The 13,852-nt window shown below is 42.1% G+C and overlaps 1 protein-coding gene across 1 annotated transcript; it reads right to left on the minus strand.

Annotated features, from left to right (window-relative positions):
- Positions 1 to 2,994: 2,994 nt before the first annotated feature.
- Positions 2,995 to 12,619, minus strand: LOC133922291 (peroxisomal fatty acid beta-oxidation multifunctional protein). The gene is made up of 18 exons (XM_062367557.1): positions 12,317 to 12,619; positions 12,092 to 12,163; positions 11,528 to 11,590; positions 11,374 to 11,430; positions 11,209 to 11,276; positions 11,026 to 11,107; positions 10,865 to 10,920; positions 8,939 to 9,241; positions 8,477 to 8,563; positions 7,963 to 8,137; positions 7,671 to 7,792; positions 7,336 to 7,499; positions 6,311 to 6,565; positions 5,182 to 5,303; positions 4,918 to 5,039; positions 4,642 to 4,790; positions 3,937 to 4,075; positions 2,995 to 3,350 (listed from the first exon to the last, which is right to left on the minus strand). Exons 1-18 carry the CDS (start codon positions 12,417 to 12,419, stop codon positions 3,303 to 3,305), a joined length of 2,187 nt encoding a protein of 728 aa, XP_062223541.1. The 5' UTR covers positions 12,420 to 12,619; the 3' UTR covers positions 2,995 to 3,302.
- Positions 12,620 to 13,852: the final 1,233 nt, after the last annotated feature.

Below are 13,852 nucleotides of genomic sequence, written 5' to 3' on the forward strand. Positions count from 1 at the left end.
TTATCCGCAACAGAAAGGGCCGGTGCAGCAGTCGTGGTCGCACAAGAGTCTATGCCAGCCCACGTACAAGACCAGTAGCAGAAGGCACGGAAGAGGCTGAAACCAGGTCTGCAATCTTTCCCGAGACGATACCACAGTCTAAATGAATATCAGTGGCGAGACCCGAGGCGACAGCACAATCTGAAAGAAAGCCAGAGGCCAAGTCCGAGGCGACAGCAGCTGTTCCCGAAGCAACATCACACATTGAATCAGCCGCCTCCCCAACCAACTTGCGATCCTTTCCAACAGCAGTAGGCCCTAGCCGCAACCGCACCGGGACCCGAGAAGAAACACCCGCAGGATCCCCAACAACCTTATGCACACTAGCACAATCCGGCGAAGGTCTCGTACGTCGGCGACGACGACTGGTATCATCATCCATGTCATCCAGACGATGGGGAGACTCCGGAGGGGGATCAAAACCATGAATCGCAGCCACAGAAATGTCAATTTTGTATGCCAACATCCTTTTCTCAGGAGGACCTTCCCTGGCGTTGGACTCCTCAGGCTCAGCAATGAAAAGATCGACTGAGGGAGGAATTAAATTTGGATGGCAAGCCCAGGCCGTGAGACGAAAAGAAGTTAAATCTGAGCGACCAGCAGTCAATGGATGAAGCTGTTGAATCCAGCAGAAAGACCCCAAAAGATGCTCCACCGTCGCTAATTCCCATGCATGGGCCGGAACGCCACGAAGGATAAGGTCGACCTTGAAAGATAGAGAAACCCCGACAGCATGAGCAAATCTAGTCCAGCGCTTGACGATGAGCAGAAGACCAGAGACATGAACGGGCCAACCACCATTCAGGACCAATTCCACCGCCGTCTCATCTTGAAGGAGGAGGAGGAAATCTTCCGGCACAGACAGATGAATGGACATAGAGGAGATATCCAAATTGAATCTCCCAGCAATGGCCTCCACAACCACGGACGATGACATCGGCGGCCTGTTACCGGCGACCGAAACGAACACCGCACGACGGAGCACGTCTTCCACAGCAATGATGCTCCGAGAACGATCGATCACGCAAATTCTCCTGGCAGGAGGATCGGAGGTAGCCGACGCCAGAGCACCACCAACCGACCCAGAAGGAGAAGGTGGGGACGAACCAGCAGCACCCGAAGACGGCGGAGGAGGAGCCTTGTCAAGAGCCCCTGAGGAACCACACCGCCAACGCGGCCGACTACGAGGGCGGCGGCTTCCCTGACCACCGCGACCTACACATGGAGCGGACCCCCCAGCCGTGGACACACCACCGACCGAAGAAACGCCGAGAGGTGGCATTGAACGAGCGGCAGGAAGAGCGACGCGCCTCCAAACAGACCGTCGCGACCCCAACGGCGGCTGCTATGAAGACACACCGAGAGGTGGCAAGGAAGGGGCCGCCAGCTTCACGGAGCCCGGCAGGGCGACGCGCCTCCAATCAAGCCGCCGCGACCCAGGCGGCGGTAGCTGTGAAGCCACAGTCGATGACGACGAGACCGACAGGGAGACACAACTCCAGTGAAAAGTCTGGTTGCTGAAGGACGTGGAAGAGAACCCAACCCCGTCATCGCCACCCTTGAAGATGAACGCATGCAATCCACGGCGCGGTGACCCAGAGCCCGGCAGCGAAAGCAACGCGTAGGACACCGACACTGGGCAACGCAGTGATTAACCGAGAAACAGTTGAAACACCTTCCCTGAAGATCTGCCGGCACCTTATTGGACGGACGGCGAGAAGAAAGAGCCCGTAAGCGCCGAGCACGCCGTCCTTCGACCAGCTGCCACCCAACATCCCCCTCAACGCAGGCCTGAGAGGAAACAGGACTCGGGTAGGCAGCGGCGGGCAGCGTCGCAGCCGAGCCACGCACCACCGACTTGAGCTTAGGCGGACGAGGCATCACCGAGGCGACCGGGAAGACCGTCACCACCTCCAGATGATCAGGACAAAGACGATCAATCTCCGAGGCGGTCGGAAGAGCCGTCGCCACCTCCAGGAGAGCAGAAACACGAACTGCATCACGATACGAGGAAGGTGCTGACACATCAGGGCTGGAAGTCCTGGTAGAAATGGACGGAGAAATGTCCCGCCATCGCAGCTCCTTCGGACGACCGACGGAAGGAACGAAAGAGCCAAAGGAGAGAGAGGGACCTTGGCGCAAGGAGAGGGAGGGAGACCCTCCGCGGAGACTGCGACAAGGTCTGGGAGGTGGCCGCACGGCCTGGAGCAGGCACCGGTGTGAGGCTGGGGAGGCTGGACGCGTCGGGGAGCGAGGGAGACAAAACGCGGGGAGCAGGGGAGGCGAAACGCTCCATTCGATTTTTTCATGAAGGTATTTTCATTCCCTTCAGCGTTCTAATAGTTTTTTTCACGGTTCTATTTATAAAGTGATTCCTAAGATCATTTCCTCCAGAATTCTCTTTTCTTTCTCTTCACGAATCTTTTCGAAAAGAAACTATTGGAGATAATGAAAAATAAAGGAAATAAGAATAGGAAAGAAAATCAGAAAAAAACCGAAATGAATAGAATATGGTTAGAAATGGTCCAACTGATTTGGTATTTTGTTTTGCTCCTGCCTCGGCGTCATCTGTTCCTGCCTCATCAAGCTCATCGGTCAGACATCGGCCAGAATTATCGGGAGTAGGCTTTTTCCCTCAAGATGCTACTTCTGTCAGTTGGTCTTAGCTTCACATGACTGGTGATCCACCAGACGCTTCTGATAAAGACGCATATGTCCCTTCTGAATTTCAAGTGGTAGATTTCTTCACCAAGACTCAGACTAGAGATCAACATGTTTTCATCTTCTCAAACTCAATGTGTCAGATTTTTAGTCTTTTCATCCACCTTGAGTTTGAGACGGGTGTTAAGTGTATATATATAAAACAGTAGTTTTTGGCCCATTGGCCCATTTAGCCCATGCCGCTTGTATATCTCTATAAACCCTAATCTTTATTGAACATTTACACTTATCATCTTTCTCTCACATATTTCATTTCTTTATTTAACTCGTTACACATGACTATGCCATATGATACAGATTGAGCAGATGATACAAGAACGCCATACTGGATGGTGGAGTATCTGCCATAGTTACAGTTCAAGCCTTCAAAACTGAACCATCGAAAAAGGATGCAAAGCCACTTATTTTTCTGATAGCAGCCCAATCACGAAACTGGGTAAAAGATGACATTTTTCTGAGCCTCCTTTTTGAATTCATAGTGGTGGAAACAACAGAGCTGTTTATTCTCATCAAATACTCTATCAGCTGCTGAACAGCACCCCTCACATGCGTGACCTTGTCGAAGCTTGCTGCGATGTGCTTGGTGCGCTCTGCAGATAATATAAAAAATCATCAATTTGAATAGCCTGGTTACTGAAAGCATCACTATTTTCAGCAGCAACACCAGTAGTATACTCTATACTACAATCGACAATTTACGCAAAATGACTAGAGCAAGAAATGGTGTCGTTGTATCAAAAGTCCAACTGCATGAGCATGAAAAGGCTCATGTCTACAAAACAAAGGTAAATAGTGCAGTAAACCACCAAAAGAACCTTGTCCATCCCACCATGTAACCTAGGACCTGGTGCAGTTATAACAGGCCGCTCAGTTAACACAACTCGACATGACTCTCGACGGAGTCCAACAAAGGCAAGATTTTTTCACCTTTTTCTGTTTCCCAACTCCCAGTAATTACTACATGCAAGTTTTCAGTCTGTCAAAGCATAAGCCATCACAAACAAGATTGCCATGTAAAAGGCTGCTGAAAAAAGAACAGCAGCTGTGGAAATTCGCATTTCTATCAATATCTAGATTCTATATTCGATTATAAGTAAATACAAAATTGAACTCCCAAACTAATTAGTCAAGTACAGAAGTATAGGAGAGAGAGAGAGAGAGAGAGAGAGAGAGTACCAGTGGTAGACCGCTTTTAGCTCTTTGTTCCAAATACGATGACGGTTTGAAGAAGGCACCATAAATTTCAGCCCATTTGCTTAGCTTTGAATGTATATAAGGTGCTCCAACAGTGTCAGCCCAGAAGACAAGACCACCCCTTCATAAAGTTTTCGAAAATTAAAACTGATACTAAAAATAGGCACCGCACCTCCCTAAACCCAAAAACAATGCAATGCAGAAATGCATAAATTGTTTATGGAGGACAACATTTTTTTGAGGTATATCTTGGACTGACATGTAAGGGGCACAGAACTTGGATGATATAAAGCTAGAATTTGCTTCTGTATCATTAGGACTCTCGGCAGAACTAAGCATAAGTATATAATAGGTACATAAGTTGTATCAGTGTATAAAACCAGGCGCCCAGTCCTAACTCCTATACTATTTAAGCTTATTTCCAGAAAATGCAAATTGCTGTTTATTGCTTATTAGCTACATATGACCTATGTGAAGTGACTCTTCTAGTCTCTGGTTTTAGTGAGATATAGGGAACAAAAAATTCAAATCTAAAATTCATTCAGCAAACCCCAGTGAAAACAAATGTACTAGGCTTGATGAAGTGTAGGTGCAATGAAAGAGCCTTGTCAAAAACTACTCAGCTTTGTACCAAACTAATTATATAAACATATGGATACAGTACTTGGGAAAGCAATTTTTAGCTACCTGTACTTGGGAAAGCCCATCCCGAGAACAGATGCAATATCAAGATCAGAAGCCCGAATCACAACATTTTCATCCATAACCCTGCATGCCTCATTGACAACTGGGAAGAAAATCATCTCCAATATTTCTTGATCCGTTAAAGTAACAGGCTGCAAGAAACATAATGTGTTCAAATCAGGATATTCTTCAATTGATACAGGAGGTAGCAATGTAGCATGGCAATTCTTAGTAACCGCACAAGACATTTTTCAGATAGGTAGAGTGAGGAAGGAAAACCTTTCCACCAGTCATTGTCTTTGCACGTTTTCGGTACTCCTCAATCACATATTGAACACTAGGGTCAGGCTTTGGCTTTCCGCCCTTCTCATAAATGTAGTAACCTTTGCCGTTGCTCTTTCCTGTAAAATAATAACACGGAAATTTCACTTCTTAAGAACAATATATACAGAAAAAAGTGCAAAAATTTACTGAGTGTCTTGTGCCATCCTATTACATATAGATCATAGTATTGCATAAGGAAAAGCAGATTAAGAAGTATACCCTGCCGCCCATTCTGTACCATCAAGTCCACCAGATCAGAGTCCAAATTTCGTTCTCCAAAGGCAGCAGCATAGATGTCTTTTACTGCCAAGGCCACTCCATATCCAGCCACATCTTGGAGTCTGTAGGGCAGCAAGGAAAAATGTCAAATATAAGAACACACGTGAATCACAGAAGAACCAACAATATCCATGTACGAATCAACAATGCGTGAGAACTGCATTGTTCAATTTAACAAGCTCGCTAAGGCACAGCATAGCATGCCAAAGATGTTAAATTATTGTTTTTCCAGGTGATGGTTAAATCCCTGGAGAAGGAAGATCACTTGAACTGACAATTTATTAATGAAAACATTCACAATGGTTCCAATCCCAGAATAGCACTATCCTTTAGTACGACTACTACTACTACAGCATTATGCTCATACTAAAGCCACAAATTATTCTAATAAACTAAACAGAAAACATACTTTACTACTTAGGGAAAAAACACTATGAGGTATGAAACCAGCAACAAACTAAAGATTGTATTCGGTTAGTTCTAGCCTTCTAGGGAACAGTAAAAGGTACCGGAATGAGAATTGCGAAAACCAAAACTAATGTACAAGTGTTTGATGAAAAATAATAAACAGATTTGATTCACAGCTGATTAGGGATATGGATATCTGTTTGTTCCACACCAAAGTAACTTCACTGGAGGCAATTGACCATTTTTGCACAAAGATAAAATGTGACAATTACATTCTAATCTGACCTAGGTTCAACCTCTAATTAGAAGCCTGATCCAGGTGTTAACCAAATGCCACTTTATTTTGCATAAATGTATCTACTTGTTTCTGTGACGATTTTAGTTGAATAAATGTTGAGATGGCAACCAACAGCACCATTAGAAAAAATGTAGTCTAGTAAACTTCACAAGAATAATTTGATTAACAAATAGCTAATGCCAAATTATAAATTCAATAAAAGAACAAACATGAATAAGTTGTCTCCTGTCAAGTATTAATATTTTTATATGAATTACACTTCCCTCCTTATTTTGTAAAATTAGATCCTTTTCAATACCAACATTTATATTGATCATGTACTGCTATATACAAATGTCAGGAAAACAGAGACAAAGCACTTACTGAAAAGGTCCCATTGGCATGCCGAAGCTGCTTATTACTCGATCAATTCTGAAAACATCAATGCCAAGACTAACTAGAAGATGAGAACCTTGCGTGTAAGGAAAAAATGTACGGTTGACTGCGAATCCTGTGCAGTTCCCGACCACAACAGGGACTTTCTTTATGATCTTCCCAACAGTGATGAGATCAAGGATAGCTTGTGGTGATGTCTTCTCCGTCCAGACAATTTCAAGCAAGGGCATAATATGAGCAGGGCTGGAAACAACATAGTATACTAGTATTAGCATGTTGTCTTCACAACAAGTACAAGCGAACAATATCCAAAACAGCAAAAATTCAAGGCGACCCAGTATTATTTTCATGTCCATATCCTACTTCTCCAACCATTTTATGTAAATGTGAAATAGAATTAGTTTCCCCATACCTTTTCGTAAATAGGTCCGTAATAATGACAGTAGTGCAAAATACACAAGGCTATAGGTATCTGACTTCCGATTGAATCATACAACATGCCACTTATCCCATCAATTTGCGATGGATTAAAGAGCAGAATAGATGTTATGCAACAGGAAGTAGAATTCATTGATTTACATTCTCCATATTCTTCATTAAAAGCCTTTAAAAAAGTCTATTTTTTTCTATCATCTGCTTTGTGTTTTGAAAAGGATCACATTATGCAACTTTGTGTTTTGGTGATAAATGCACCATGAACAACAAAACAGTTCAACATGAGTCTTCAGTATGCATAAGTTGCCATGCACTGCATCAACATAACCATTGAATTCCCTTTGCTTATATGAAAATAAGTTCATACAACCTGTGAAAATTAGACATCTATAGTTCAACTGGGAAACTACTGTCAAAAATTTGACATTCCAACAAAGCCCTGTTAGCAAATTTTAGAGATGCGCTTCTGCAACTTAGGCATCGATACGTAGTTCACAAGCATACCACAGAAGTCCTTAACTTTGTATTTTTCTCGTGTTCAAGATCTGCGACAAATTCACTAGTCATAATTAACAAACCTGAAAAAATGAGCCCCTATAATTCTATCTTGAGAATTTGTCTTCTCGCCAACAACATTCAAATCGATGGTAGATGTGTTTGTTGCAAGTATGCAATGTCTTGGGCATATTTTCTCGATGTCAGAAAATATTGATTGCTTCAAAGGGATCTTCTCTATAACAGCCTACAAGAGAAGAACTGCGTCACAAGAACCTAAGAAACAAGTATGTGCTATGAAAATATACCCATGAATTATATACAACTAAATAAAGTTATCCAAAGATTCATGAACGCAATATAATGCCATAACAATCTGTTTCAATCACACAGATTCTTAAAACATATGAATACTAACCTCAATAACCATATCAACATCCTTGAAATCCGAATAATCCAATGCACCCTTGAGAAGTGACATGGCCTTGTTCATCTTATCCTTTGTCAGTGAGCCTCTTTTGACCAGGCCCTCAAGATTACCTGTTATGAAGATTGTTGAAAATAATCAGTAGGTAAGAAAATTCTAACGCACAAGCATAACAAGAAAAAATCAGATTTCAATATGGCAACGAGAACCCAAAATTTCATATCTACATTGGAAAATTGATACAATTTTTCAAGAAATGCAGCAGCGATATAAAGAGATTGACCTGCTATCATTTTCTGTCCCCTTTGCAGGAACTGAGGGTTTACTTCCTTGAGCACAACAGAAATGTTGCTGACAAGAAGTGCTGTTGCAATTCCAGAACCCATCAGACCACCACCAATAACAGAAACTTTTCTAATTTGCCTAGGTTTCAGTTGAACATCAGTAACACCTGGCACCTATACATAATCAGCTGTAAGAGTCAGACACTGGCATGGAACTATCCATAAATCAAATGTTGTTAGTGCAGCGAGATAACTTCATTCCCTTCACCTACAGAGTTTTTTTTCATTATTTTTCCATCAGTAGAAATTAATATAAGTCGTGTTACTACAATACAACAGAACAGGTGCTGCAGCTAAACATTAGGTCATTTCTAAAAGGTTAAATGAAATGGTGCTGCATCTAAGCTTTGAAACTATGCAAAGACTGGATAACGATTTTATGCACAATCAAAGACATCGCCAACGATGAAACCTAAATCATGAAAACAAAGGTAAACTACTTTGGAAGACAACCTTTGCGGTCGAACGTTGTGCAAAGAAGACATGGACAAGAGCCTTCGATGTTGGTGATAGCACCAACTCCTTGAAAACCTTGGCTTCCTGCATTTGTTCAGGCGTGTTTAGTCACATGAACAAGGTATAGTGAACAGCAGAAAAAACAGGAATGCATTGTCCATTATTGCATGTTGTTACTGTTTTCAAATTCAGAGCATTGATCCCAGTGCAAATGTCAAACTAATATGTTATTCTACATAAATTTCAGCTAATATAACCTACACTCTACTGAAGAATTCACCATATAGAAATGCATGTGTTATCACGTAGGCACTACATGCTTGTCAGGGATTATAACATTTATGTTCCTGTATAAGTCCCAACAAATATGTTCCTGTATATAGCTCAATGATGTTGAAAATTTGTAGATAATCTTGCCCCAGTTCCTCTATTTAGAGGAGACAGATGTTGAACACGTACCTTCACAACACCGGCATGGCCTCCAAATAATACACCTTCTTCGATTACATCAAGGCAGGCCTGGTGCTGTGGCATGTTTGGTGCAACCTTCTTCGCTTGCTGTCTTGCTGTAGTTAATACAGCACGAGCTTCAGATAGTGAACCAAGCTTATCTGTTCTGCCAAGAGATCTTAACCAAGGTTTACAGCAATTAGCAATCTCCAGTGCCCAAAGGCGTGACATCTTTATCAATTCATCAGGGGAGCAAAGGGCGTCAATAAGACCATGTTCCTTCCCTTCATTTGCAGTAATGAATTTACTTTGCTGTAAAAACCATACCAGATGCTTGATTCAGAACAGAAAATGATAGGACTAACTAAAAACACAGAACTTATTTCCTGGACGAGTCATTACACCCACAGTTCACAAAATAAGATATTGGATGCATAATGATTGGCTTCTCGGGTACCTCAAACTATAAATGAATGTTAGAGAGTACATACATGTAACGGGTAGGGGTGTGATCGGATCGGATACAGATGACTACCCTATTTCCTATCTCACATTTTTATCATCGGAATCGGAGCCAGACACGGATAGTGTCGGATACAGATAAGGATACACATAGTCTCGGTCACGAATACGGATCGAATATGTGACGAGTCAAATACAGACAATGACGGTCACGAATATTTATTCAGATATTGAGTAAAAGCAACAACCATATATATCGCATATGTTATGATTGTTCGACCATTCCACGTATCCAAAACTCAACTACATTAGAGGTCTAACAAGCAAATCAGCAATATACTAACATGGAATGAGTTATGTTAGAGTGAAATCGGAGAAGTTACGAGTGCCCAATATGCTAGCTGAAGCTTCTATTAATTATTTGAACATATTAATAACTTCAAATGAAAAAAGTATCAACTACAAACTTATAGATCTCGTCGAGAGCTACAATTTTCATATAAAGATCGCCTCCATCCAACTTCGTATGAAAAAGTTACAAGCTCCAGAAGATAGGCTCAGATAGTTGTCGGATTCTTCGGATATATCTGATTTTATTCTTAGATGTCCAATATCCGACGGATACCTAGCTCCCTACATCTGGATCCGATATCCGATACAACTATCCGAGATCCGAGATATCTTTCGGATATCCGATATCGATCCAATTAGCATCTAAAACGGTTCGGGCGATCATGCGGGTGGGAAAAATTCGACCCGTTTTCACCCTTGTAACGGGCATTTAACATTTAAACTAGGCTTCACAATTGTGATCGTCTTTTGATTTTTATTTTTTCTTCTCAATTTGCTCTTCGCTAAAAATCTTATAAACTAAACAGCCAAATGTAATTCAAGTTGCCCAAGATTGTACAGCAACTACAAGTGGCTTTCGCTATTTAGTATTAAGATTAGCCAGTTTGGACTATGGACAGTCCTCAGCATCCGACCCAAGTTTACTGGATGCTGCCAGGCCAGTGCATTCTGATTATCTCACCAGAAACAAGTTAATATTAAAGGTTGAATCTACAGTATAGTGAAGATGAGCTATTCTATACTCTTCTGAACTTCTGGGACAAGTATATGTTTATGGACAAATACCAATTAAAATAGTCTCCTCAAACATCTCTTCCTTAACCCCTCCTCCCATCCCATCTGGTTGTCCCCTGCTGGCTAAACTGGTACTGATCGTTACTCCCGATCCCTATCTTGGACGTTGTAATCACCTCCAGGATCCATCTCCCCATCCATGTGGATACCATCCATACAGTTTGGTAGCTTACAGTTACTTACAGCCTAGTATAAGATACTAACTTGATCAACTTTGGTTGGCATTCGAAAAACAAATAGAAAAAATGGAGGTTCATTTGATGGAAACATCTTTAGACAATGATCTTAAGGAATAATTCACTTGTACACAAAACAGATTACACTCACCAGCATCATTTCTATTGCTTTTGGCAGACCTACAAGCCTCGGCAGACGCTGGGTTCCTAGATAATAAGTTGACACAATTAGATCCACAGCATGACAGGAACTAATACAAATCAAGGTAACTGTAGCGGTAGTACAGTTTTCAGAGACAGATGTACCCATACCTCCAAATCCAGGAATGATGCCAAGGGTTAGCTCTGGTAATCCAAGTTGGGCTTCAGGGGTAGATAAACGAGCATGACAACCCTGAAATAATTTGTCATTTAAAAATGCACAGTAATTAAACTAGGTTCAGCAGCAAGGATAAGATTCATCTGTAACAACATCCAGTGACATAAACAACAAACCATAGTCAACTCTAGGCCACCACCCAGAGCAAGGCCTTGAATGGCTGCAACAGAAGGTTTTTTTCCCTCTGCACATAAACAGGTCCAGGTATTATGATATTGGTAGAAACAAGAGCGTAAACAAAACGATTGTGACATAAGAGGAACTATGGCAAAAAGCTATACCTTCAATCATGTTTGATACAAGCTCAACAGATACGTCTGGCATAAGTGACACATCTCCTGCAAGTCAATGTTGTATGCGTAAGAAAAGAAACAGTTCCCCGTGAACACCAAAGCATGGGGCAAGCAACAGTACAGGTGAAAGGCATTTCGTTACCAGTTTTATGAACCTTTGTCAAAACATTGATATCAAATCCTCCGCAGAACTTGCCTCTAGCACCTAGGCAATTCATAATCAAGGACAATGACAGGAATCAGAAATGTCAGTTTATATGAATAAATTTTGATGGAGCCATTTCGAACATAGTCAATTGTACAAGTTTGCATCACATCCACATCAGTCACCAATAAAACAAGCCAAAAAAAAAACTGTTTCTTATGTAGTTAACTACTTATATAGAAGTCAGGAAAACACCCCTGTTATCTTGTTCTCACGTAGTTTCTAGAACTCCAGTCTCTGTCTACTTCAGCCCTCCACATGCAAGCACACATGGCCAATTAGAACGGCACTGAAGCAACCCAATCATTAGCACCAAACCGAAAAGGCCGGCTCCAACTATTTTCCTTCCTTTCTACAGCGAGAAATTCAGCAAAAATACAAAATCCCAGGAAAAAGGAAAGCAGAGACTCGATCCCCAATAGGAAAATAAAAGCAGCAGGCGGTGGGTAGTCATATGAGTGGTAGAATTAAGTAAGGAAGAGGACTGAGATGAGATCTGACCGGTGAGCACGATGGCCTTGACGTCGTCCCGGCTCATGGCCTCCGCATACTTGTCCTTGAGCCCGCCGATGACTGCAGGAGACGCGGCGCGAATCGCCGGACGGGGAACACGACGGGGTTAGAGTCATCAGACTAGAGCAGCAAAACCCCACCAAAATTTAACAGCAAAAAAAAAACAACTCGAACAAGAGGAGGGAGGGCGGCGTTGGTTGATTGCTCGCTTACTGATGGGGTGGAGCGCGTTGACGGGCGGGTTGCAGATGGTGATGAGCGCGACGCCGTCGGCGCCCACCTCCATGGTCACCCGGATCACCGACCCCGCCGCCATGGCCTGGCCGGCTAGCTTCCTCGCGGCGACGAGGGGGAGAGAGAGATTGGAGAGGGATGGAGTCGAGACGGTGGGGAAGAGAAGGGACAGGCCGCGGGCGTGCGTGCGTGCGGGCGGGCGTTTTAAGCTCGGGGAGGGAGTTAGATTTGCATTTGCTTGCTTGGAATTGGGAAGTGGGAAGGAAGAGGAGGCAAAAGCTTCCACGCCGCAACCACCCCGTTCCGTTCCGTTCCGTTCCGTTCCCGTGCCCGTGCCGTGCGAACGAAGCGAGAAAGCTTTACCCGGAAGTTAAGGTCGGTCCTAAAAAAAATCATCTCTAAAAATAAATAATATAAATAAGCTCTAAAAAATCTTTCTAAATAGATACTGTAAAATTTGTTTCTGTCTTACCCGGCCGCTGACCGCTTTATCAACCCGATGCGGTGTGTAACACGGACTGGACCGGACCACGACGAGTCCGTTTCGAATGAACAAAGCAATCAGGGTCGGAGATCGGCTCAGGTGCAGGGAAAACATATATGCAGGGCCAATTGTAGCGTGCCACCTGTCTACTAAATAAAAAATGTGTGATCCTCAGCGACAATTTCCTCTTCCCTCACGTCCCGTCTGCTCTGTAATCTATTCTTTTTGGAAGCTACATATCTCCATTATCTAGTATTTAAATGATATGTACTCTCTTTGTTTTTTAACACTTATCACTTTTAACTATTTTATTTATTTTCAAATACTTGTCATTTTATGTTTTTAAACGTAATTTTTATTTTTATTCTTATAAAATAATATCTTTTATCACCTATTTAGAGACGTGGGTGTAGTATTTGGGTTAGTTTTTAAGGACATTTTTGTTATTTCTCATTTAAATTTGGTACTATCTTAACATGTGTGTTTGATTAAAAATAACAAATATTGAAAATGAGGGAGTATCTATAATCTTTTGATAATGTTGGTTGTTTTTTAGGCAAATTGAGTGGATATTGGTTGTTTACTTTTTCTTGTTTGAGATTATAAGGTGACATATATATATATATATATATATATATATATATATATATATATATATATATATATATATATACTATTACGTATGTACACCATACACACTTACACATAAATATGTCTATCATACGTTTACAGATAATATCACTAAAAACATTCATATATGCGTAAATCGTGGATATCAAAAATTAAATATTATTAAAGAAAGCCGTACTCTTTTTCACCGCACACTAAAAGATGGTTAGCCAGTATTCAATGATTACTCCATCACATTCGAACATTAACCTAGAAGACGGATTGGACTTGCCACCCGCTGGTGCTCCCGATTTCCACCGGTGAATTTTTGGGCGAGGTACATGCAGAAAGGAATAATAACCATTGCCCTTTTGTGAGGAAAAAAACTGCAGAAAATTAAATTTGCTGGTAAAAACAATTAG

Source organism: Phragmites australis, chromosome 6 (genome assembly GCF_958298935.1).
Source record: "Phragmites australis chromosome 6, lpPhrAust1.1, whole genome shotgun sequence".
Lineage (NCBI taxonomy): Eukaryota > Viridiplantae > Streptophyta > Magnoliopsida > Poales > Poaceae > Phragmites > Phragmites australis.